At 44.3% G+C, this 26,783-nt stretch overlaps 2 protein-coding genes across 2 annotated transcripts in view; both read left to right on the plus strand.

Annotated features, from left to right (window-relative positions):
- The window catches only part of LOC131929527 (guanine nucleotide-binding protein G(s) subunit alpha-like), a 33,944-nt gene extending 16,596 nt beyond the window's left edge, over positions 1 to 17,348 (plus strand). Inside the window, exons 7-12 of the mRNA XM_059285776.1 lie at positions 8,865 to 8,919; positions 9,128 to 9,213; positions 10,247 to 10,426; positions 13,024 to 13,166; positions 13,423 to 13,562; positions 16,193 to 17,348. Coding sequence (XP_059141759.1) covers positions 8,865 to 8,919; positions 9,128 to 9,213; positions 10,247 to 10,426; positions 13,024 to 13,166; positions 13,423 to 13,562; positions 16,193 to 16,378 — 790 coding nt within the window. The 3' untranslated portion in view covers positions 16,379 to 17,348. The remainder of the gene's footprint in view (positions 1 to 8,864; positions 8,920 to 9,127; positions 9,214 to 10,246; positions 10,427 to 13,023; positions 13,167 to 13,422; positions 13,563 to 16,192) is intronic.
- Positions 17,349 to 22,450: 5,102 nt separating this feature from the next.
- Positions 22,451 to 26,783, plus strand: part of LOC131929528 (glutamate decarboxylase 1) — a 53,649-nt gene continuing 49,316 nt past the window's right edge. The window contains exon 1 of the mRNA XM_059285777.1: positions 22,451 to 22,621. The gene's annotated coding sequence lies outside the window, so the exon portion shown is untranslated. The remainder of the gene's footprint in view (positions 22,622 to 26,783) is intronic.

Raw genomic sequence — 26,783 nt, forward strand, 5'->3', positions numbered from 1 at the left:
GTTAGTGGGGGTCTATGTTAGTGGGGGTCTGATGTATGTTAGTGGGGGTCTATGTTAGTGGGGGTCTGCTGTATGTTAGTGGGGGTCTATGTGAGTGGGGGTCTGCTGTATGTTAGTGGGGTCTATGTTAGTGGGGGTATGCTGTATGTTAGTGGGGTCTATGTTAGTGGGGGTCTGCTGTATGTTAGTGGGGTCTATGTTAGTGGGGGTCTGCTGTATGTTAGTGGGGTCTGCTGTATGTTAGTGGGGGTCTGCTGTATGTTAGTGGGGGATCTGCTGTATGTTAGTGGGGGTCTGCTGTATGTTAGTGGGGGTCTATGTTAGTGGGGGTCTGCTGTATGTTAGTGGGGGTCTGTTAGTGGGGTCTATGTTAGTGGGGTCAGCTGTATGTTAGTGGGGGTCTGCTGTATGTTAGTGGGGGTCTATGTTAGTGGGGGTCTATGTTAGTGGGGATCTGATGTATGTTAGTGGGGTCTGCTGTATGTTAGTGGGGGTCTATGTTAGTGGGGGTCAGCTGTATGTTAGTGGGGGTCTGCTGTATGTTAGTGGGGGTCTGCTGTATGTTGGTGGGGTCTATGTTAGTGGGGGTCTGCTGTATGTTAGTGGGGTCTATGTTAGTGGGGTCTGCTGTATGTTAGTAGGGGTCTGCTGTATGTTAGTGGGGTCTGCTGTTTGTTAGTAGGGGTCTGCTGTATGTTAGTGGGGTCTGCTGTATGTTAGTGGGGGTCTATGTTAGTGGGGGTCTTCTGTATGTTAGTGGGGGTCTGCTGTATGTTAGTGGGGTCTGCTGTATGTTAGTGGGGTCTGCTGTATGTTAGTGGGGTCTATGTTAGTGGGGGTCTGCTGTATGTAAGTAGGGGTCTGCTGTATATTAGTGGGGTCTATGTTAGTGGGGGTCTGCTGTATGTTAGTGGGGTCTATGTTAGTGGGGGTCTGCTGTATGTTAGTGGGGGTCTGCTGTATGTTAGTGGGGGTCTGCTGTATGTTAGTGGGGGTCTGCTGTATGTTAGTGGGGGTCTGCTGTATGTTAGTGGGGTCTATGTTAGTGGGGGTCTGCTGTATGTTAGTGGGGTCTATGTTAGTGGGGGTCTGCTGTATGTTAGTGGGGGTCTGCTGTATGTTAGTGGGGTCTGCTGTATGTTAGTGGGGGTCTGCTGTATGTTAGTAGGGGTGTGCTGTATGTTAGTGGGGTCTATGTTAGTGGGGTCTGCTGTATGTTAGTGGGGTCTATGTTAGTGGGGGTCTGCTGTATGTTAGTGGGGGTCTATGTTAGTGGGGGTCTGCTCTGTTAGTGGGGTCTGCTGTATGTTAGTGGGGTCTATGTTAGTGGGGGTCTGCTGTATGTTAGTGGGGGTCTGCTGTATGTTAGTGGGGGTCTGCTGTATGTTAGTGGGGGTCTATGTTAGTGGGGGTCTGCTGTATGTTAGTGGGGTCTGCTGTATGTTAGTGGGGGTCTATGTTAGTGGGGGTCTGCTGTATGTTAGTGGGGGTCTGCTGTATGTTAGTGGGGGTCTGCTGTATGTTAGTGGGGGTCTATGTTAGTGGGGGTCTGCTGTATGTTAGTGGGGGTCTATGTTAGTGGGGTCTGCTGTATGTTAGTGGGGGTCTATGTTAGTGGGGGTCTGCTGTATGTTAGTGGGGGTCTGCTGTATGTTAGTTGGGGTCTATGTTAGTGGGGGTCTGCTGTATGTTAGTGGGGTCTGCTGTATGTTAGTGGGGGTCTATGTTAGTGGGGGTCTGCTGTATGTTAGTGGGGGTCTGCTGTATGTTAGTGGGGGTCTGCTGTATGTTAGTGGGGGTCTGCTGTATGTTAGTGGGGGTCTGCTGTATGTTGGTGGGGGTCAGCTGTATGTTAGTGGGGGTCTATGTTAGTGGGGGTCTGCTGTATGTTAGTGGGGGTCTGCTGTATGTTAGTGGGGGTCTGCTGTATGTTAGTGGGGGTCTGCTGTATGTTAGTGGGGGTCTGCTGTATGTTAGTGGGGGTCTGCTGTATGTTAGTGGGGTCTATGTTAGTGGGGGTCTATGTTAGTGGAGGTCTGCTGTATGTTAGTGGGGGTCTGCTGTATGTTAGTGGGGTCTATGTTAGTGGGGGTATGCTGTATGTTAGTGGGGTCTATGTTAGTGGGGGTCTGCTGTATGTTAGTAGGGTCTATGTTAGTGGGGGTCTGCTGTATGTTAGTGGGGTCTGCTGTATGTTAGTGGGGGTCTGCTGTATGTTAGTGGGGGGTCTGCTGTATGTTAGTGGGGGTCTGCTGTATGTTAGTGTGGGTCTATGTTAGTGGGGGTCTGCTGTATGTTAGTGGGGGTCTATGTTAGTGGGGGTCTATGTTAGTGGGGGTCAGCTGTATGTTAGTGGGGGTCTGCTGTATGTTAGTGGGGGTCTATGTTAGTGGGGGTCTATGTTAGTGGGGGTCTGATGTATGTTAGTGGGGGTCTATGTTAGTGGGGGTCTGATGTATGTTAGTGGGGGTCTATGTTAGTGGGGGTCAGATGTATGTTAGTGGGGGTCTATGTTATTGGGGGTCTATGTTAGTGGGGGTCAGCTGTATGTTAGTGGGGGTCTGCTGTATGTTAGTGGGGGTCTATGTTAGTGGGGGTCTATGTTAGTGGGGGTCTGATGTATGTTAGTGGGGGTCTATGTTAGTGGGGGTCTGCTGTATGTTAGTGGGGGTCTATGTTAGTGGGGGTCTGATGTATGTTAGTGGGGGTCTATGTTAGTGGGGGTCTATGTTAGTGGGGGTCAGCTGTATGTTAGTGGGGGTCTGCTGTATGTTAGTGGGGGTCTATGTTAGTGGGGGTCTGATGTATGTTAGTGGGGGTCTATGTTAGTGGGGGTCTGCTGTATGTTAGTGGGGGTCTATGTTAGTGGGGGTCTGATGTATGTTAGTGGGGGTCTATGTTAGTGGGGTCTGCTGTATGTTAGTGGGGGTCTATGTTAGTGGGGGTCTGCTGTATGTTAGTGGGGGTCTGCTGTATGTTAGTGGGGGTCTATGTTAGTGGGGGTCTTCTGTATGTTAGTGGGGGTCTGCTGTATGTTAGTGGGGTCTGCTGTATGTTAGTGGGGTCTGCTGTATGTTAGTGGGGTCTATGTTAGTGGGGGTCTGCTGTATGTAAGTAGGGGTCTGCTGTATGTTAGTGGGGTCTATGTTAGTGGGGGTCTGCTGTATGTTAGTGGGGTCTATGTTAGTGGGGGTCTGCTGTATGTTAGTGGGGGTCTGCTGTATGTTAGTGGGGGTCTGCTGTATGTTAGTGGGGGTCTGCTGTATGTTAGTGGGGGTCTGCTGTATGTTAGTGGGGTCTATGTTAGTGGGGGTCTGCTGTATGTTAGTGGGGTCTATGTTAGTGGGGGTCTGCTGTATGTTAGTGGGGGTCTGCTGTATGTTAGTGGGGTCTGCTGTATGTTAGTGGGGGTCTGCTGTATGTTAGTAGGGGTGTGCTGTATGTTAGTGGGGTCTATGTTAGTGGGGTCTGCTGTATGTTAGTGGGGTCTATGTTAGTGGGGGTCTGCTGTATGTTAGTGGGGGTCTATGTTAGTGGGGGTCTGCTGTGTTAGTGGGGTCTGCTGTATGTTAGTGGGGTCTATGTTAGTGGGGGTCAGCTGTATGTTAGTGGGGGTCTGCTGTATGTTAGTGGGGGTCTGCTGTATGTTAGTGGGGGTCTATGTTAGTGGGGGTCTGCTGTATGTTAGTGGGGTCTGCTGTATGTTAGTGGGGGTCTATGTTAGTGGGGGTCTGCTGTATGTTAGTGGGGGTCTGCTGTATGTTAGTGGGGGTCTGCTGTATGTTAGTGGGGGTCTATGTTAGTGGGGGTCTGCTGTATGTTAGTGGGGGTCTATGTTAGTGGGGTCTGCTGTATGTTAGTGGGGGTCTATGTTAGTGGGGGTCTGCTGTATGTTAGTGGGGGTCTGCTGTATGTTAGTTGGGGTCTATGTTAGTGGGGGTCTGCTGTATGTTAGTGGGGTCTGCTGTATGTTAGTGGGGGTCTATGTTAGTGGGGGTCTGCTGTATGTTAGTGGGGGTCTGCTGTATGTTAGTGGGGGTCTGCTGTATGTTAGTGGGGGTCTGCTGTATGTTAGTGGGGGGCTGCTGTATGTTGGTGGGGGTCAGCTGTATGTTAGTGGGGGTCTATGTTAGTGGGGGTCTGCTGTATGTTAGTGGGGGTCTGCTGTATGTTAGTGGGGGTCTGCTGTATGTTAGTGGGGGTCTGCTGTATGTTAGTGGCGGTCTGCTGTATGTTAGTGGGGTCTATGTTAGTGGGGGTCTATGTTAGTGGAGGTCTGCTGTATGTTAGTGGGGGTCTGCTGTATGTTAGTGGGGTCTATGTTAGTGGGGGGTATGCTGTATGTTAGTGGGGTCTATGTTAGTGGGGGTCTGCTGTATGTTAGTAGGGTCTATATTAGTGGGGGTCTGCTGTATGTTAGTGGGGTCTGCTGTATGTTAGTGGGGGTCTGCTGTATGTTAGTGGGGGGTCTGCTGTATGTTAGTGGGGGTCTGCTGTATGTTAGTGTGGGTCTATGTTAGTGGGGGTCTGCTGTATGTTAGTGGGGGTCTATGTTAGTGGGGGTCAGCTGTATGTTAGTGGGGGTCTGCTGTATGTTAGTGGGGGTCTGCTGTATGTTAGTGGGGGTCTATGTTAGTGGGGGTCTATGTTAGTGGGGGTCTGATGTATGTTAGTGGGGGTCTATGTTAGTGGGGGTCTGATGTATGTTAGTGGGGGTCTATGTTAGTGGGGGTCAGATGTATGTTAGTGGGGGTCTATGTTATTGGGGGTCTATGTTAGTGGGGGTCAGCTGTATGTTAGTGGGGGTCTGCTGTATGATAGTGGGGGTCTATGTTAGTGGGGGTCTATGTTAGTGGGGGTCTGATGTATGTTAGTGGGGGTCTATGTTAGTGGGGGTCTGCTGTATGTTAGTGGGGGTCTATGTTAGTGGGGGTCTGATGTATGTTAGTGGGGGTCTATGTTAGTGGGGGTCTATGTTAGTGGGGGTCAGCTGTATGTTAGTGGGGGTCTGCTGTATGTTAGTGGGGGTCTATGTTAGTGGGGGTCTGATGTATGTTAGTGGGGGTCTATGTTAGTGGGGGTCTGCTGTATGTTAGTGGGGGTCTATGTTAGTGGGGGTCTGATGTATGTTAGTGGGGGTCTATGTTAGTGGGGTCTGCTGTATGTTAGTGGGGGTCTATGTTAGTGGGGGTCTGCTGTATGTTAGTGGGGGTCTGCTGTATGTTAGTGGGGGTCTATGTTAGTGGGGGTCTGCTGTATGTTAGTGGGGTCTGCTGTATGTTAGTGGGGGTCTATGTTAGTGGGGGTCTATGTTAGTGGGGGTCTGCTGTATGTTAGTGGGGGTCTGCTGTATGTTAGTGGGGGTCTGCTGTATGTTGGTGTGGGTCAGCTGTATGTTAGTTGGGGTCTATGTTAGTGGGGGTCTGCTGTATGTTAGTGGGGGTCTGCTGTATGTTAGTGGGGGTCTGCTGTATGTTAGTGGGGTCTATGTTAGTGGGGGTATGCTGTATGTTAGTGGGGTCTATGTTAGTGGGGGTCTGCTGTATGTTAGTGGGGTCTATGTTAGTGGGGGTCTGCTGTATGTTAGTGGGGTCTGCTGTATGTTAGTGGGGGTCTGCTGTATGTTAGTAGGGGAACTGCTGTATGTTAGTGGGGGTCTGCTGTATGTTAGTGGGGGTCTATGTTAGTGGGGGTCTGCTGTATGTTAGTGGGGGTCTATGTTAGTGGGGTCTATGTTAGTGGGGGTCAGCTGTATGTTAGTGGGGGTCTGCTGTATGTTAGTGGGGGTCTATGTTAGTGGGGGTCTATGTTAGTGGGGGTCTGATGTATGTTAGTGGGGGTCTATGTTAGTGGGGGTCTGATGTATGTTAGTGGGGGTCTATGTTAGTGGGGTCCAGATGTATGTTAGTGGGGGTCTATGTTAGTGGGGGTCTATGTTAGTGGGGGTCAGCTGTATGTTAGTGGGGGTCAGCTGTATGTTAGTGGGGGTCTGCTGTATGTTAGTGGGGGTCTATGTTAGTGGGGGTCTATGTTAGTGGGGGTCTATGTTAGTGGGGGTCTGCTGTATGTTAGTGGGGGTCTATGTTAGTGGGGGTCTGATGTATGTTAGTGGGGGTCTATGTTAGTGGGGGTCAGCTGTATGTTAGTGGGGGTCTGCTGTATGTTAGTGGGGGTCTGCTGTATGTTAGTGGGGGTCAGCTGTATGTTAGTGGGGTCTATGTTAGTGGGGGTCTGCTGTATGTTAGTGGGGTCTATGTTAGTGGGGGTCTGCTGTATGTTAGTGGGGGTCTATGTTAGTGGGGGTCTGCTGTATGTTAGTGGGGGTCTATGTTAGTGGGGGTCTGCTGTATGTTAGTAGGGGTCTGCTGTATGTTAGTGGGGTCTATGTTAGTGGGGTCTATGTTAGTGGGGGTCTATGTTAGTGGGGGTCTATGTTAGTGGGGGTCTATGTTAGTGGGGGTCTGCTGTATGTTAGTGGGGTCTATGTTAGTGGGGTCTATGTTAGTGGGGGTCTATGTTAGTGGGGGTCTGCTGTATGTTAGTGGGGGTCTGCTGTATGTTAGTGGGGTCTGCTGTATGTTAGTGGGGTCTATGTTAGTGGGGTCTGCTGTATGTTAGTAGGGGTCTGCTGTATGTTAGTAGGGGTCTGCTGTATGTTAGTAGGGGTCTGCTGTATGTTAGTGGGGTCTGCTGTATGTTAGTGGGGTCTGCTGTATGTTAGTGGGGGTCTATGTTAGTGGGGGTCTGCTGTATGTTAGTGGGGGTCTGCTGTATGTTAGTGGGGGTCTGCTGTATGTTGGTGGGGTCTATGTTAGTGGGGGTCTGCTGTATGTTAGTGGGGTCTATGTTAGTAGGGGTCTGCTGTATGTTAGTGGGGGTCTATGTTAGTAGGGGTCTGCTGTATGTTAGTGGGGTCTATGTTAGTGGGGGGCTGCTGTATGTTAGTGGGGTCTATGTTAGTGGGGGTCTGCTGTATGTTAGTGGGGGTCTGCTGTATGTTAGTGGGGGTCTATGTTAGTGGGGGTCTGCTGTATGTTAGTGGGGGTCTGCTGTATGTTAGTGGGGGTCTGCTGTATGTTAGTGGGGTCTATGTTAGTCGGGGTCTGCTGTATGTTAGTGGGGTCTATGTTAGTGGAGGTCTGCTGTATGTTAGTGGGGTCTGCTGTATGTTAGTGGGGGTCTGCTGTATGTTAGTAGGGGTGTGCTGTACGTTAGTGGGGTCTATGTTAGTGGGGTCTGCTGTATGTTAGTGGGGGTCTATGTTAGTGGGGGTCTGCTGTATGTTAGTGGGGGTCTATGTTAGTGGGGGCCTGCTGTGTTAGTGGGGTCTGCTGTATGTTAGTGGGGTCATGTTAGTGGGGGTCAGCTGTATGTTAGTGGGGGTCTGCTGTATGTTAGTGGGGGTCTGCTGTATGTTAGTGGGGGTCTATGTTAGTGGGGGTCTGCTGTATGTTAGTGGGGTCTGCTGTATGTTAGTGGGGGTCTATGTTAGTGGGGGTCTGCTGTATGTTAGTGGGGGTCTATGTTAGTGGGGGTCTGCTGTATGTTAGTGGGGGTCTGCTGTATGTTAGTGGGGGTCTGCTGTATGTTAGTGGGGTCTATGTTAGTGGGGGTCTGCTGTATGTTAGTGGGGTCTATGTTAGTGGAGGTCTGCTGTATGTTAGTGTGGGTCTGCTGTATGTTAGTGGGGTCTGCTGTATGTTAGTGGGGGTCTGCTGTATGTTAGTAGGGGTGTGCTGTATGTTAGTGGGGTCTATGTTAATGGGGTCTGCTGTCTGTTAGTGGGGGTCTATGTTAGTGGGGGTCTGCTGTATGTTAGTGGGGGTCTATGTTAGTGGGGGTCTGCTGTGTTAGTGGGGTCTGCTGTATGTTAGTGGGGTCATGTTAGTGGGGGTCAGCTGTATGTTTGTGGGGGTCTGCTGTATGTTAGTGGGGGTCTGCTGTATGTTAGTGGGGGTCTATGTTAGTGGGGGTCTGCTGTATGTTGGTGGGGGTCTGCTGTATGTTAGTGGGGGTCTATGTTAGTGGGGGTCTGCTGTATGTTGGTGGGGGTCTGCTGTATGTTAGTGGGGGTCTGCTGTATGTTAGTGGGGGTCTATGTTAGTGGGGGTCTGCTGTATGTTAGTGGGGGTCTATGTTAGTGGGGGTCTGCTGTATGTTAGTGGGGTCTGCTGTATGTTAGTGGGGGTCTATGTTAGTGGGGTCTATGTTAGTGGGGGTCTATGTTAGTGGGGGTCTATGTTAGTGGGGGTCTGCTGTATGTTAGTGGGGGTCTATGTTAGTGGGGTCTGCTGTATGTTAGTGGGGGTCTATGTTAGTGGGGGTCTGCTGTATGTTAGTGGGGGTCTGCTGTATGTTAGTGGGGGTCTATGTCAGTGGGGGTCTGATGTATGTTAGTGGGGTCTGATGTATGTTAGTGGGGTCTATGTTAGTGGGGTCTGATGTATGTTAGTGGGGTCTATGTTAGTGGGGTCTGATGTATGTTAGTGGGGTCTATGTTAGTGGGGTCTGATGTATGTTAGTGGGGTCTGATGTATGTTAGTGGGGTCTGATGTATGTCAGTGGGGGTCTGCTATACCCGGGGGGGGGGGGTCAGCTCTGCCCTGCTCATGTTTCCTCTACCATGCTAGCCCTCAACTAGTCGTGACTATATACAACAAACATAAAATAATTTGAAACCATTTCACTTGTGTTATACAGTACTAAATATAGAATAAATTAAAAACATTTAGGACAATTATAAGCTATAGATTTTAGTTGTGTGGTTGTCAATTATTAAATGTAGAAGTAAAAAAAGAAGCATATTGTTCCTGTTGATCATAGTTTTTGTGCAATCTGTTTATTTATTTTTTTTACCTTTCCAGTTTTTTGGATAAAATTGACGATATCAGGCGAGCGAACTACGTCCCTTCAGATCAGGTATGTTAAATTAACTCGATTACCTCCCTTTGTTGTACATCTTGTAATCAATATGTACAATACACTAGGGATAATAAAATATCTATCAAAACAGATTCAGCCGAAGGATTTAACACTTGAGCTGCCTTTATACATTTGATTTTAATGAGATGTATTAAATAAAAATTAATTAATTTACACAATCGATCGATTGACAACTTGTGTTCAGGATATTCTCAGGGCGCGTGCAATCACGACCAACATACAACACATAGAGTTCCAGGTGGCTGACGGGAATCACATGGTCAAATTTTGGTGAGGTGTAAAGTTATCCGTCTGCGTGTGTGTCTGTGTGTGTGTTTGTCTGACTGTGGGCTTGGTGTCTGTGGGCTTGGTCTGTCTGTCTGGTCGTTTGGTCTGTCTGTTGTCTATCTGTGGGCTTGGTCTGTTTGTCTGTGGGCTTGGTCTGTCTGTCTGTGGGCTTGGTCTGTCTGTCTGTGGGCTTGGTCTGTACTTCTATGGGCTTGGTCTGTACTTCTATGGGCTTGGTCTGTACTTCTATGGGCTTGGTCTGTTCTTCTGTGGGCTTGGTCTGTACTTCTGTGGGCTTGGTCTGTCTGTGGGCTTGGTCTGTACTTCTGTGGGCTTGGTCTGTCTGTGGGCTTGGTCTGTCTGTGGGCTTGGTCTGTACTTCTGTGGGCTTGGTCTGTCTGTGGGCTTGGTCTGTACTTCTGTGGGCTTTGTCTGTCTGTGGGCTTGGACTGTCTGTGGGCTTTGTCTGTCTGTGGGCTTTGTCTGTCTGTGGGCTTTGTCTGTCTGTGGGCTTTGTCTGTCTGTGGGCTTTGTCTGTCTGTGGGCTTGGTCTGTCGGTCTGTGGGCTTAGTCTGTCTGTCTGTGGGCTTGGTCTGTCTGTCTGTGGGCTTGGTCTGTCTGTGGGCTTGGTCTGTCTGTGGGCTTGGTCTGTGTGTGGGCTTGGTCTGTGTGTGGGCTTGGTCTGTCTGTGGGCTTGGTCTGTGTGTGGGCTTGGTCTGTGTGTGGGCTTGGTCTGTGTGTGGGCTTGGTCTGTCTGTGGGCTTGGTCTGTCTGTGGGCTTGGTCTGTCTGTGGGCTTGGTCTGTCTGTGGGCTTGGTCTGTCTGTGGGCTTGGTCTGTCTGTGGGCTTGGTCTGTGTTATATTGTTTATCTTGTCTATCTGCGTGTGTGTCTGTGTGTATGTGTGTCTGACTGTGGGCTTGGTCAGTCTGTCTGTGGGCTTTGTCTCTGTGTTATATTGTTTATCTTGTCTGTCTGTGGGCTTGGTCTCTGTGTTATATTGTTTATATTGTCTGTCTGTCTGTCTGTGTGTGCAGTGTGTATGATGTCGGTGGCCAACGAGGTGAGAGAAAAAAGTGGATCCAAGTCTTCGACAACGTGGTGGCCATCTTGTTTCTGAGCGACACCTCGAGCTTTGACCTGACCCTGAGAGAGGACCAGAGCAAGAACCGTCTGATGGAGTCCCTGCAGATCTTTGAACAGGTCTGGAACAACAGGTGAGGGGGGGGGGGTGGTTCAACGGGTTAATGAGGACCTGGTATGCATGGTATATTTGGCGTATTTTTGTTTGAATTTTGTGTGCATTATATGTTTGGAGTTTTTGCACTAGGCAGATTATTGTATGGAGCTCATATGGGTCTTATCCTGATAGGCAAGTTGTGATTTTTAAACTCCCCCCCCCCCCCCCAAACTCCCGTTCTAAGCCCAATCATCTTTTATTTCTCCCTCCCCAGTTCTCTCTCCATCGCCATTACTCTCTACTTCCTTTTTATCTCCCTTTAAGTCTCCCTTTCTCTCTCCGCCCCCTTTCTCTCTCCACCCCCCTTCCTCTCTCCACCTCCCTTCCTCTCTCCACCTCCCTTCCTCTCTCCACCTCCCTTCCTCTCTCCACCTCCCTTCCTCTCTCCACCTCCCTTCCTCTCTCCACCTCCCTTCCTCTCTCCACCTCCCTTCCTCTCTCCACCTCCCTTCCTCTCTCCACCTCCCTTCCTCTCTCCACCTCCCTTCCTCTCTCCACCTCCCTTCCTCTCTCCACCTCCCTTCCTCTCTCCACCTCCCTTCCTCTCTCCACCTCCCTTCCTCTCTCCACCTCCCTTCCTCTCTCCACCTCCCTTCCTCTCTCCACCTCCCTTCCTCTCTCCACCTCCCTTCCTCTCTCCACCTCCCTTCCTCTCTCCACCTCCCTTCCTCTCTCCACCTCCCTTCCTCTCTCCACCTCCCTTCCTCTCTCCACCTTCCTCTCTCCACCTCCCTTCCTCTCTCCACCTCCCTTCCTCTCTCCATCTCCATTCCTCTCTCCACCTCCATTCCTCTCTCCACCTCCCTTTCTCTCTCCACCCCCCTTCCTCTCTCCACCTCCCTTCCTCTCTCCACCTCCCTTTCTCTCTCCACCCCCCTTCGTCTCTCCACCTCCCTTCCTCTCTCCACCTCCCTTCCTCTCTCCACCTCCCTTCCTCTCTCCACCTCCCTTCCTCTCTCCACCTCCCTTCCTCTCTCCACCTCCCTTCCTCTCTCCATCTCCCTTCCTCTCTCCACCTCCCTTTCTCTCTCCACCCCCCTTCCTCTCTCCACCTCCCTTCCTCTCTCCACCTCCCTTTCTCTCTCCACCCCCCTTCGTCTCTCCACCTCCCTTCCTCTCTCCACCTCCCTTCCTCTCTCCACCTCCCTTCCTCTCTCCACCTCCCTTCCTCTCTCCACCTCCCTTCCTCTCTCCACCTCCCTTCCTCTCTCCACCTCCCTTCCTCTCTCCACCTCCCTTCCTCTCTCCACCTCCCTTCCTCTCTCCACCTCCCTTCCTCTCTCCACCTCCCTTCCTCTCTCCACCTCCCTTCCTCTCTCCACCTCCCTTCCTCTCTCCACCTCCCTTCCTCTCTCCACCTCCCTTCCTCTCTCCACCTCCCTTCCTCTCTCCACCTCCCTTCCTCTCTCCACCTCCCTTCCTCTCTCCACCTCCCTTCCTCTCTCCACCTCCCTTCCTCTCTCCACCTCCCTTCCTCTCTCCACCTCCCTTCCTCTCTCCACCTCCCTTCCTCTCTCCACCTCCCTTCCTCTCTCCACCTCCCTTCCTCTCTCAACCTCCCTTCCTCTCTCCACCTCCCTTCCTCTCTCAACCTCCTTCCCTTAATATCCACCTCTACCCTATATCACCCCACCCCATCCCAGCGATGTTTGCCACACCCATATCACATGTCACTCAAGATAAATCCACCCCGCCACCCCCCCCCCCCTCCCCACACATCAATAATCTTCAATCAAGGACCTGACTCAAAGAATGGAAAGACCCCAGCTGTTCCTTCAATTTTTACCCCTCAATTTGCTGGCCACCTTCAATAGCCACTGAAGGACACCCCCCCACCCACCCCTCTCCCACGCTACGCCAATTCCAATTTTGTGGTTTTGATTTTTTTTCTTCATTCACAATAAGGCTTGATCCCTTGACGCTTTGAAACCCGCGACAAACTGAGGTTCTAAATCACACCTGATCCCAATGTTCGATCTGTTTGATAACCACCTGCTCATCCCCAGGGGTGTTTAAACATGTATCGATCTATCGATCTGTAGGATGATAGCTAGGTTTGAAGGACATAACGCGAAGGTCTGGGGTTCAAATCCCGTAACATTTATCTGGCATGTAACCGGTAGTCAATGTGTAATGTTTGCTATCAAGTAAATTTCGATAGCCTGGTGAAATAGTGAATTTGCCCCCCCCCCCCCACGTTGGTGACCTTGCCTCCCTCGTTGGTGACCTTTCCTCCCTCGTTGGTGACCTTGCCACCCTCGTTGGTGACCTTGCCTCCCTCGTTGATGACCTTGCCCCCCTCGTTGATGACCTTGCCCCCCCGTTAGTGACCTTGCCCCCCCCTCGGTGACCTTGCCCCCCCCCCCCTCGGTGACCTTGCCCCCCCCCTCGTTGGTGACCCCCTCTCGTTGGTGACCTCCCCCCTCGTTAGTGACCTTGCGCCCCCCCCCCCTGTTGGTGACCTTCCCCCCCCCCCTCGTTGGCGAACTTGCCCCCCACAGGTGACTTTGTCCCCCCCCTCTCCCCACACACACAAGTGACCTTGTCCACTCCGGTGACCCTCTCTATCCTCAGATTTCTCCGGCCAGTCTCCATCCTACTTTTCCTAAACAAGATCGACATCCTCACGGACAAAATATCCAGAGGTCGGAGTATCCGCTATTTTCTGGATCAACATCCGGGCATATTTCCCGACTACGATGAATTCGAGCCTACTGGTATTTAACAATTTAATGTTTATTGTAGGCAATTTAGGGGGAATTGTATTTACTTTCTTGTATTATAAGTAATAATTGTTTACTTCTGTTTATTGTAAGAAACATATGTTTTTCTCCCATTAATTTAACAAATTTGTTCGTTTTATAAAACAACCATAAAACAAATAATGCTTTGATACATCCAGCTTTTCATATTAGGCTTGATTTTTTAAGAAAAAACTATTTAAAAAATTGGAACTGGATATTTTAACTTCAGCCAATGAAAAGACGGAGTTTTTGGAGTCACTCCCAGCCGGACCCGAACCTCCGACCAGGAAGAGAGGACGCTTAAGCTCCAGGACTGATGTCAACCCCGAGGCTATCAAGACGGCAGTGTACATCAAGTATTTGTTCACGGTAAATGAGAAAATAAGTTTATTTAATGGGAGACAATCTATTCAATTTCATATGATGGGAGACAATCTATTCAATTTTATATTATAGGACAAAAATCTATTCAATTTCATGTTATGAGAGTTTACTTGTTAGGTTTTACATTTTGGAATTTTTTTTGTTTGTGACTGGAGAGAATTAGTTCAGTTTCATATCATGGGAGTAAATGTCGATTGCAGTTGCGGACATATTTCAGTCAAGTATCTACATATCCCATGCCTAACTTCTCTATCTTTCTCTGCGCCATCCCACGGTCTCTCCGTGTCTATCTCAGACTCTCTCGCTTCTGCTTCCAATCCCTTCTCCATTTTCTTTCACCCCCTCTCTCATCTCATTTACCCTCCCTCATCCATCTGTCATTACAGTAACTTCAAACATTCAAGGTTCTGTTTTAAATGAAAACGAATTCGGAAATGTTGATACAAAGACTTTTGGAGTATTCTTATCAGTGTCAAATTATGACACAATAATGAAAACATCTTAAAATAAGCGTAGTTGGGATGATTGGTAGAGTTTTTTTCGGGAAAACTTTCATTCGGGCATTTGCCGCATTCGGGCTAACGCCAATCAGGGCATTTACCCATTGGGATACGCTCAAAGTTTCTACCGCCCCCCAAACAAAATAGAATTTATATATGTAACTAGGGGAAGTTACCAGACATAAGAAAGCGGTACAGCGCTGTCAACTTTGACACGACTGATGTAATAACACAGGTGGTGGCTGATAACGATCAGAAAGCCAGGGCGTAGTATCTCGGGAAGCGATACGAAAGACGGTCTGTCAACTTTGATGTGACAGGATGCAGATGGCTTATTAAATCGGACTGTACAACAGAAGCGGCGTAATGCAACGATTACGATTACGAGTATGATAGGACCGAATATGATTACGGATATGAAGGGGATAAATAAGGAAGGCGACGGCTGAGCTCGCAGTCTGTCTCTCTCTCTCGCTCGCTTTCGATCAGTGAGTCAGTGTGGCAGTATCAAGTTGGTTATTGAACGGGTTAGCCGTATTGTGTTAAGAAGGACGTTAGACATGTGTATTCAGTTAGATGAAGCCTAGTGAGGACTGTTGGGGGTCCGTTGATTCAGACTATTATTGTGAAACATCTCTCTTGATTCATTATATTATTGTGAAGCATTCTTTGATTCATGTAATAAAAGGATCAATAATGAACCTGCATCTTCGAGTATCTATGCTGTGGTCAATGTTGTGTGGAATGAGTGGTTAGACTCGGGAAGGTTACATTTGGCGTTGTCGGCAGGGTAGCCAGAGACTCGTTACATTTGGCGTTGTCGGCAGGATAGACTCGGGGACTCGTTACATATAGAAAATATATACTTTTAACAGTGTCCGTCCGCCGAACAAAATAGAATTTATATAGAAAATATATACTTTTAACAGTGTCCGCCCCGCCCCGGAAATTTTAGTCCGCCCCCTCCGAAAATTTTAGTCCGCACCCCCCCTCCGAAAATTTTAAGTGCCCCCCTCCCCCCCCCCCCCCCACGAAATAATAAGTTGAAGAAACACTGGACAAGCTGTCTTCGGGCAAGTTCGTCCAACTCCTGACTAGAGCCCACTGACCATCAAATGTGACAAGGTACCCTAGTGACATCACGAATCTAGTAACTGCTCTGTGCGAGTTAAAAACAAATAGATGTTTACAGTAACATGTGTGTAATGTCCCCCGTGTGTGTAGCTAGGCCTCAAACAACTGCATCCCTTAATGTTAGCCTATCTGAACGTCCCATACATTCTCGGTTAAATCTCTTAAGTCCCTTAAAGTTACGAAACCATCCCACGTTGACATGATAAGGTTTTGGATCTACATGCTAAATCGTGGCTATGATTTTCATTAACAATCAAAGTGTACGTTTAGGGTATGCTTTTAATGAACATGCTAAACCATTGGATTATCTCCTTAATTAAAAACCCACGTGCATTGCTTATGTGTGCGCAGTAATTCCACCTGGCACTAAGATTACCTGTAATATTGCAATTTTAATTAATACTTAATTACCCAAGTTTTAACATGCCTCCAGTTGCATGTGACAGGTAAATTATTAATTGCAATTTTGGTTTAGTTACTCTTTATTTATTCAATACATGCATTTGTAATTATTTAAGAACAATGCTAAAGAGATGTAGGCCATATTAAAATGTTTGTAGATCTGCATATTTATGAGGCAAATGTAGTTTTAGTTTCTCTGATCTTAAAGTACCCTGTGTTCAGTACCACACGTAACACACGGACCTAGTCACCACACGTACCCAACGCCCCACGCACTCAGTCACCACACGCCCCCAACACCACACGCCCCCAACACCACACGCCCCCAACACCACACGCCCCCAACACCACACGCCCCCAACACCACACGCCCCCAACACCACACGCCCCCAACACCACACGCCCCCAACACCACATTCCTCGCACCAACTACGTATTTTAACTCACTGTAGTGTCTGTCTGATCTGAATACTTGTGCTCCTATACATTCTGGCCAGCATTGGGTGACTGAGCTACTACGTACAACTGAGTCCCCTTATTTAACATTAAAATTGCCAACTCAGCTTTTTTTCCTTTCAGAAAATCGTGGGCGGGACCCTGGAACTCAACAAGACCCTGCAGCACCACAACAGGGAGTGGCACCAGAGCCACTCGTGCGCCTGCTTCTACACATGCGCAGTGGACACGAACAATGTGAAGAAAGTTCTGGAAGGGTGCCGGACACTCATTGTCAGGAAATATCTGGAGCGGTTCGGCATCATTTGATGTGTCCTCGCCGGCCTTCATGCGTCCGGACCTGTCCGTGCCCGGACATCCATTATCCGGGTATTCCCTCAAATATCCAGAGGGATTTCACACCAGGTCGCCACACGATTGGATCTGATTCTTGTAGGCAGCAACCTCCGTGACCTTCAGAATCCGCACCTGGAAGCCTTGCCTTAAGTACCTGCAAAAGCATGACCTTTTGACTTTTGACCTAAGGTCAAAATACACCAACTCTAATTCCATCGCCTTGAATCAGGTTTTAAATTAACGTACATTATTATTGAAAAACTTACATTTTCACAGAAGCGGAATGGACAGTTTAAAAATAGACGCACGCACCACCGACTGAATGGAGGGAATTCCCGTAACGCTTTACATACTCATGAGTGTAAAGTTATTTTTAGTGTGCACAGTTCGAATTGCGCATGTTATACTTTCATCAGTATAGTAGTGTAGGCATAGCCTGCTTGTATGCTTCGGTATGCTGTATGTGATTTCGTTTGGTTTGACACAGGCAATGCTTATTAATAAAAAATGCGAAATATTTTAAATAAGAAGCCTTTGCTAATTTTGAAGTTTTCAATTAAGGTTTTCAAATTTGTTTTAAATTTAACTTTTGAATTTATTGCTGTTGTTTTCACATTTTTTAAATCTTAGTTAATGGTTTGTTACGAAGACGGGGTCAACTGCTAATTTCTGTGATACTTGCAGTAAGTTTATGTTAACGTTCACAAAAATGTAACACGCTTTTGCTCAACGTTACTACCTCGTGTCTATGTTGTTTTTTGTTCGAAGGTTTCAACCTAAATTCTTCTAATTGGCTTGTTTAGGTTGATACACTATCTGTACACATGGGCAGGGGCAGTGATGCTAATTATGACAAATGTAATAAAACAAGTTCTGTTGTGTTTATTTAACCTTTTTTTCCTTCTGATAATGATCTTTCCGTCCGTTTTATTTTCGAATAAAATTGATAATGTTGCTCAGTAAGAAATTATTCAATTTATATTGAAATAAATTGTTAAATATTTAAATTTAATTTTTTTTTGTGCCTATGTCTAATTCAGTTCACGCATGACGTCAAATATTTACATAGCGTATACCCCCCCACCCCAAGACTCGCAGCACCAAAGAGTCTCCTGAAGTAATTAACAGCACGGTGTGGTGGGCCCCCGGTGTGGTGGGCCCCCGGTGTGGTGGGCCCCCGGTGTGGTGGGCCCCCGGTGTGGTGGGCCCCCGGTGTGGTGGGCCCCCGGTGTGGTGGGCCCCCGGTGTGGTGGGCCCCCGGTGTGGTGGGCCCCCTGTGTGGTGGGCCCCCGGTGTGGTGGGCACTGAGCCCATAAGGGATTGTGAAGTAGTTCACATGATTGTGGGTAACTTTCCCAATGATCTAAACAAACCCACTGGATTAGATATCTCCCGCTCTATAGCACGGCCATGCTGCTCCCTTACAATAAAACCTTCAAGAGTTCTAGGTGCCAAAAAAACACCTATATTTGCCCCCCCCCCCCTCACTCACATACAGCTGAGCATGTCAAAAATATGCTAATGTGTTAATTTCAGTCAACTATATTAAGATCCCAGGTTATTAAACCTTGAAATGGCCAGTACTGGACGCTACTGGGTGTCCAGTGCGAGTGTTTATGATTTTCTGGAATTTATTTCTGGAAACCGAGACTGACCTGTTAACAATGAGATGAGGAATTAAATTGACCAGAGAATAAACAATTTAAATCGTGCTAAGGTATCGCTCGTGGAAAATCTGTCATTAGTTAAAAGTTTTAAAAAGTACAGTTCTCTCAAGATCTAGCTATCCGTTGGGCAGATGAAGTAGTTTGCTTTTTGACCACGGCGTACAAAGGATGGTGTGGTCCGCACTATGCTCAGTCGCCTTTACTTTCCCCATTAAGAACCCATACGGGCCTTGGTTAAATGTAAACTTTTGACAAATGTTTTGATTAACAAATGTCATTTGTATATAAATGTTACTCATCAACAAATGTCACCTATTTACAGATTCTCACTTTGGCAAATGTCACTTTTTGACATCGTCTACCGTCAGTATGCCACACATTTGGTGTTTTTATAGAATCCTGGCAACCGACCACCATTTCATTGTTGAAATTTTAAACTTTTATTTTAACAAAGTACGATAAATTAAATCGTTTAAGATAAAATTTAGATAACTAGCAAGGAGATTAAAAAAAACCCCGTAAAATTTCTTTCTTTATTTTTCGTGGACCTTGAAGGAACGATTGTGAAAGTCGTCCTCACGCCCCTAATCCTCCATAGACGATTTCATGTTGACTGTATACGGGGATCACGTGACTTTGAATGTTTGGTCACGTGACCATCGGTCGGTACTGGTGTGACCGATGCTGAAGTTCGAGGACATGGTCGTCTGATGTGTCGTCTGCTAGGGTTGGTCGCTCACTCCTTCACGACCGGGAGACGAACTTGGTCGATTGGTTACTTAATTAAACATCACTGGACTGACTTAAATATTTTATTGAGTTGAGTAGTGACGAAGTTTACCTAGTTTTTTTTTGTAAAAATATAATTTAATAACAAGAGGTAGTTAAGTGATTTCTAATGGGGGGGGTGAGGCGATGGTTCTAGTGTCTGTGATACAAATTACAAGATGAGGTCTGTATTTAGCGATACAAGATGGCGTTAAGTTAATGATATGACCTGAAAGTTGAAAGTCCAAATGAAAAAAAAAATGTTACAGAAGCGAATGCAAAACGGGTCAAGCGAAAGAGGCATTAAATGTCTGTTTGAAATAGCATTAGTTTTAAGAATTGTAAGATAAAGATTTATAAGTCAACTATCGCCTCCAAAAATGATCGCAACAGTCGCACAACAATAGCCAAAGTCAGACAATCATCGTCACACTCAGGCATTCATCGCCACAGTCACTATAGGACAAAAAAATCGCCACTGTCTAACAGTCATTGACACGGTCTATAAATCATAGCAACCATAAACCAACCGTCGCTAACACCTGCCTGAAAGTCTGTTCTAACGACCTCACTAAACTTCAACTGGACTGAAATAAACAAGTATATGATTTGAATCCAGCCACATTTCACATTCCAGACCGACAGAATCTAGACCCAGACGATACATTATTCATGGGTAAAACATGAACACACCTACATTTAAAATTGCGAAATATGAGCCTCGTTTTGATTCTCGTGCATATCTGCGCCACCTGGTGTTGGCATGGTCACGTGAGCAACCGATTTATTGCGTGACTCAACGACGCGTGAGGTGTTACTGCTGTTGTTGTTTTATGACGCCAGACGTGACTTGGTGACGTCTACCCAGTGTTTCTTTCAGGCATCTCCTAGACCGCCCCCCCCCCTCCGCCCTCTTCCATAATACGTCCATCGCTTACCCCCTTTCCGGTCGAAAAAATAAAATACATTTTTTAAGATACAAAATATTTACTTAAATTATTGTCAGCCCTTCAACCCCCACCCCTGAAAGATTCGAGTGCTCCCTCCCCCCCCCCCACCAAACAAAAATTTTATGCGACTCTCGCTCCCTCCAGAAGTTTCAAGTGCCCCCCCCCCCCGCGTAAGTTTCAAGTGACCCCTACCCCCACCAAAGTTTCATGCGAGCCTCCCCTCCAAAGGTTTCAATTCACCCCCCCCCCCCCCACGCAACCAAAACTTTATAACATTGTGACGTAGCGTCAGAGTTTCTTCCAGGCATCTCTTCGGGGGGGGGGGGGGGGATCGAAGAAAGTCTACCGCCCCCCCCCCCCCGAACGAAATGGAATTTATATAGAAAATATATACTTTTTACAGTGTCCGCCCCCCCCCCCCGGAAATTGTTGTCCGCCCCCCCCCCCTCCCCGAAAATTTCAAGTGCACCCCCGGAGAAAAAAGTCTGGAAGAAATATATCCTGTACAGCATCGAGGGGTGGCACGTTTTGCGACAGTGTGACGTGTGATCCTTTATCGGATGTGCAGTGCTCTGTCTCTTATGCCGAATGTAAACTGTGAGGTGATTGAGAGTGACTTCCCCTATTGAGGTCCAATCGTTTTTGAAGTTAAAATAAATAATAATCAAACCTTTAGAGTTAACTTCCTTGTGTGTTGGACTTCGCTTCTGCTAGAAAATAAGGTATGTGTACTTCTGAGTTTTAGATGTTTCAAGCTTAAAAGTTAAATCTTATGTAGTAGTTTATTGTTCTTTTGTTACTGATTATGCACTGTTTTGGCCACATAATTGTTAGCAAAAAAATGTATTTTTTTTCATTCCGATTTTTATATTTAAAAAAATAGATATTGCACGATAAATTTTATCGGGTGCCATAATTTTATATTTTATCATCGTTTGGATTAGTGTTACAAGTTTTTTTTTATCCTGACCTAACGAAATAAACATCGCAAGACACGCCTTTAGTTGTGTTTTGACTCGGCTGGATATTAATAGCTTGTTAACATTTTTATGGCGTCATGTTTTTTTTTTATGTCTCTGGTCATGTATTAAATAAATAAACCCCATCCCATTTACTGCCTTGTGACGTATGACACTGTTTATTTTATGACGTCACTCTTTATTGCTCAGTGACGTAGCAAAGTGAGCTAGTGTATGTGGTTACACTGTGTACAGGCTCATGACGTAACTTTGTACACTTCATCTAAATATATTCCAGAATAACGCCAATTTTATTCTGACGAATATCCGAGTTAAAAAAAAATAACATTTTTATTTTTGGATTTCAATTTTTCTTTTATTCCCGCCCCCCCCCCCCCACGCTAACATGAGAATCACCGCGAATGTTATGGAAATGCACACCTACAGAAAGTCTGTAACCCCTCCCACACTAGAAAACCTGGGCCCCCACTGGAAATAACAGCGTCACCCTTCCCAGAATCCTCCTCTTTGGTATCTGCCACAGTTAAAGAACTAGCATAAAACCGACCCCCCCCCCCTCACGCCCCCCGCCCCTCGTGTGCTTCTCAATTCCAGAACTTTTTCAACAAACGATTTCATTGAACACAAGAATCAATGACGTGAAACGCTAGGCAGTCGAAGAAATTACTTGCCCAAATGGAGATTTTTTGGCCCATTCAATAATTCCCTGGGCGCGCTGACGGCCGGACACCAGCTGGTGGTCTTAATGACAAGAGGGATGACGGGAAAATAAAAAGGGGGGACATTTTTTTCCCGGGGAATATTGAAATCGGAAGGGTTGTACTAGTGTAAGGGGAACTTTGCGTAATGAGAAAATGATAGAAGGGAATTTCTTGGAGATTTGGGTGGATACGTGTTGAGCGATTGGTGGAGTCATTTAGATTAACAAGGTAGGTAAACAGTCACGGGGGGTGGGGGGGGGGCAGTCACAGGGGGTGGGGGTGGGACGACAGTCACTGTCGGGGTGGGGTGGGGCGACGGTGGGACGACAGTCATAGGGGGTGGGGGTGGGATGTGGGACCACAGTCATTGTGGGGGTGGGCAGTCACAGGGGGTGGGGGGAAAGTCACAGGGGGTGGGGGTTGGGAAACAATCACTGTGGGGATGGGCAGTCACAAGGGGTGGGGGAGGAACAGTCATAGTGGGTGTGAGGGGGGGAGGACAATCACAGTGGAGGTTGGGTGGAAGAAGTCACAATGGAGAAAGGAATTTTTATGGTGTTTAAAGAACATCAAATTGAGGAGTGGGGGTTGGAGGAGAGGGGGTGGTGGGGGTGTTTTTCTACACAAACCACAAAATAACGGATGCCGCAAATGGTTACAATTTTTGTTAAATCGCTTTAAAGTGATGAGATCAGTTTTAAGAGAGCCTTGGAAAAAAAATAACTTAAAAAACCCCCACACCAACTCACCTTATCGCTGTTTGATTGGACGCCTATTTAGGCATGACACCAAACCACGCCTACTTATTTGCATACACGCCATTCTCTTACACAGAGTCTCACCTCGTCACTTCTCACTACCTCAAGTGTAAACAATCCAATGACGTCATTAGTCCTGCCCCCCCCCCACCCCATCTGTTGCACCCAACAAGTATAAAATCACCCAGCTTGGGTCCCGTATTTGAGTTGGTTGGGGCAGACGGCCACAGATGAATAACTCAGTCGTGTTTGCCAGAGGTTAACAAGTGTTCCATATTCATCTTTCCGTTGATTTTTCCCTAATTACATTTCGATCAGTGCTTCTAGTAAGGCGAGACGACGGTGGACACAGGACTGATTCCAGACTTCTGGCGTAGCTGGATACCCTCAAGGTAACAATTGCTTTTACGTAAACATATTTAATACATACACACATAATATATGTAGGCCTATATTCACGATATATATATATATATATATATATATATATATATATATATATATATATATATATATATATATATATATATATATATATATACATATATATATATAAAAGCCCATGTGCGCACTTCTCTCTCTCTCTCTGTCCGCAAAATATTTTCGCCGGATATTACATAAGAATCTTTAGCGATATGTGGAGAACTTGATACGGATTTTTGTTGAAAATAATATGGTAGATGTTTTAAATGTATACCATCAATTTTATTTAAAGAAGAATAAAAAATAGAGGCATATTCGCATGTAGAAAAACAGTTTTAATTATGCAACAGGAAAAGTGTTTATAGTTGTGCATATATATATATATATATATATATATATATATATATATATATATATATATATATATATATATATATATATATATATATATATATATATATACCCATCTCGCATAATTAAATTTATTTTGTTTAAAATCATCGCTTAACATCCATATACTTGGCGAGATTTCCTTCTGCCGGTTCTGTAAAAAAAAAAGTTATCTTGTCTAATTCTTACTGCTTTTGAATATGACTTGGGTTATCCTTTAGAATAGCTGGATGTGTGAACAAAACTTAACAAAACAATATCTTGTCTAAGGCTTATTGAATATGGCTTATATCTTACAAAACTTTGAATCTTCAAAAGTATAAAAAAAAGTTTTAAACATTATCTCTTTTCTAATTCTTATTGAAAATGATTTTGGATATCCTTGTATCTGTAAAAAAATATTTAAGAAAGTATCTTGTATTATTCTTATTAAATAAGTTTTGGGATATCCTTCAGAACTGCTGGATCTGTAAAAATACTATTTTAAAAACATTGTCTTGTCTAATCCTTATTAAGTATGATTGGGGATTTCTTTTAGAACTACTGGATCTGTAAAAGAAAAAAACGTTTTCAAAAGTTATCGTGTCCAATTCTTATTGAATACGATTTGGGCTATCCTTCAAAACCGCCGTTTCTGTAAAAAAAAAGTTTAAAAAAATTATATTGTCTAATTTTTATTGAATATGATGTGGGATATCCCTCAGAACTGCGGGATCTGTACAAGAAAAATGTTTAAAATTATTATGTCTAATTTGTTTTTAACATGAGCTGGGCTAGTCTTCAAAACTGCAAGATCTGTAAAAAAAATATTACAATTATCTTTTCTAATTCATATTGAATATGATTTGGGATATCATTCAGAACTGCAAAATCTGTAAACGAAAAAACAAAGTTAAAAAGTTATTAGATTCGGGATATTCTTTACATCCGACGGATCTGTAAATAAAAGTTTAAAACATGTATCTAGTCTACTTCTTAATTAATATGAACTAGGATATTCATTCAGAACTTTCGGACCTATAAAAGAAAAAAGTTTAAAAAAATTAATTTGTCTAATTTATTGAATACGCTTTGAATACCCTAAGTACTCACCCTTATAGGAATTCTCATTTAAAGAATACTCATCTTTAAAGGAATATTATTCTTTATTGGGATTCTTATTTTTATAGGTTTGAATTTGAATATGACTGAAAAATTCCCTCCTTTTTTCGAGCTGGGGACTGGATAGATGCCGAAGAAGGTTTTTTTAGGCGAAGTTACCAGTGTTTAGCAGGACGTCAACTTAATAATAAAATAAAATAATAAACTTAATAATGGATTTCTCACTATTGAAGACTCCTTCCTTTAAAAATATACCTCATTTTTCTCGAAATATCTTGTTAAAATTTTTTCTTACTTTTTACCTTAAAAAACGTGTAATCATTGAAAACATAAATGTCGTTGAGACTTTCGACAGAGCTGCAGAATCTAAAAAAAAAAAAAATTAAAAATGATTTTGTCTAAGTCCTGTAAAAAAAGTCTTGAGACTGGAAATTGTTCTCAGTATGTTAAAAAACTGGACATTGCAGACAGATCATCTAAAAACTAAACATCTATTCTAAAAAATTATTTAAAGTCTGGACATTTATTCTAAAAATATTATCTACGAAACTGGACATTGTTCTCATCAGATTATCTAAAAACTCGACATTGTTCTCTACAGATTATCTAAATATGGACAATGTTCTCATTAGATTATTAAAAAACGGGACATTGGACACATCAGGTTATCCTAAAACTGGACATAGTTCTAACCAAATTAACTAAAAACTGGACATTGTTATCATTAAATTATTTAAAAACTGGACATTTTTCTCATTAGATTTAAAAACTGGACATCGTTCTAATCATTAAATTTTTAAAAAAACTGGACATTTATTCTGAAAAACTGGACATTGATCTCATTAGATTATTAAAAACGGCCTATTTTACACATCAGATTATCTAAAAACTGGACATTGTTCTAATCAAATGATCTAAACACTGGACATTGTTATCGGATTATCTAAAAATGGACATTGTTCTCATCAGATTATTTAAAAACTGGACATTTATTCAGATAAGATTATCTAAGAAACTGGACATTATTCACTTCAGATTATCAAAAACTGGACATTGATCACATTAGATTATTAAAAACGGCATATTTTAAACATCAGATTATCTAAAAACTGAACATTGTTCATCAATATAATCTAAAAATGGACATTGTTCTCATTAAATTATTAAAAAACTGGACATTTTTTTTTCATAATATGATCATTTATTCTGATCAGATTATCTAAAAACTGGACATTGTTCTGAAAAGATTATCTAAGAAACTGGATATTTCAGATTATCTAAAAATGGACACTTTTCTGGTAAGTATTTAAAAAAAACTGGACATTTTCCTCATCAGCTAATAAAAAAAAACATTTTTCTGAAACGATTATCTAAAAACTGGAAAATCATACTATCTAAAAACTGAATTGATATTACCTATTTTTAAAATAAACAAACTTACTTAAAAAAAAATACTTACCTGTGAAGACTTACTACTTTGAAGATCTACTCCCTTTTCTACTTACTTTTTGTAAATAAATCGTCGAAAACATACCTGTCGATAAACATTCCGTCAGGGCTGATGAATTTGAAAAAAAAAGATGAAAATGATTTCTTCTAAGTCGTGTTGAAAAAGTCTTGAGACATCCTTCAGGTAGGAGCACACACGCACAGTTTTTACACTGTGGGGGCTCTGGAACATTCGCCTGAATGACGAGTACACGCACTTTCCTAAATGGTGCGGTTCTTCAAATCATCCGCCAGAATGGAGTCACCCGCACAGTTTCTGAAACTGTTTGGAGCTCTTTACTGCCATCAGAATAAGCTCAAGGTACTTGTTCTTATTTGTTTTCAGCGTTAATAGAAAATGCGCGGGCGCTCAAGAACGCATTATTATTTTACTAGCACTGTTTTAAAATATAATCTGCATTGAAAATAGATTTTTTTAAGTTACAAGCTAGTTACAAGTTTTATGCACTAAAAATAAGATTTTGCTACAAGCTTTTTTTTTTTTAAAAATAAAATACAAATTGTTAATGCTAATCATACTATCTAAAAACGAGACATCATTTTCACCATAACTGAATTGATATTACCTATTTTCTAAAAAAATAACTTTAAAAAAAAACAACTCACCCGTAAAGAAATCGTTGTAAACATACCTATCGATAAACATTATCTAAAAACTGGACATTGTTCTCTTCAGATTATCTATAAATGGACATTGTTTTCCTTAAATTATCTAAAAATTATTTAAAAAAAACTGGACATTTATTCTGAAAAAATGGACATTGTTCTCTTCAGATTATCTAAAAACTGTACATTGATCTCATTAGATTATTAAAAAACGGCACATTTTACACATCAGATTATCTAAAAACTGGACATAGTTCTCATTAGGTTATTTAAAAACTGGACATTTTTCTCAGATTATCTAAAAACTGGACATTGTTTTCATCAAATTATTAAAAAACTGGACATTGTTGTAATCAAATTATCTTAAAACTGGACATTGTTGTAATCAAATTATCTTAAAACTGGACATTGTTCTCTTTAGATTATCTAAAAAATGGACATTGTTTTTCTTAAATTATCTAAAAACTAGACATTGTTCTGATAAGATTATCTAAAAACTGGACATTGTTCTAATCAAATTATCTA

Source organism: Physella acuta, unplaced genomic scaffold (assembly GCF_028476545.2).
Source record: "Physella acuta isolate Inbredline_101_S28 unplaced genomic scaffold, ASM2847654v3 ptg001645l, whole genome shotgun sequence".
NCBI classification, from domain to species: domain Eukaryota; kingdom Metazoa; phylum Mollusca; class Gastropoda; family Physidae; genus Physella; species Physella acuta.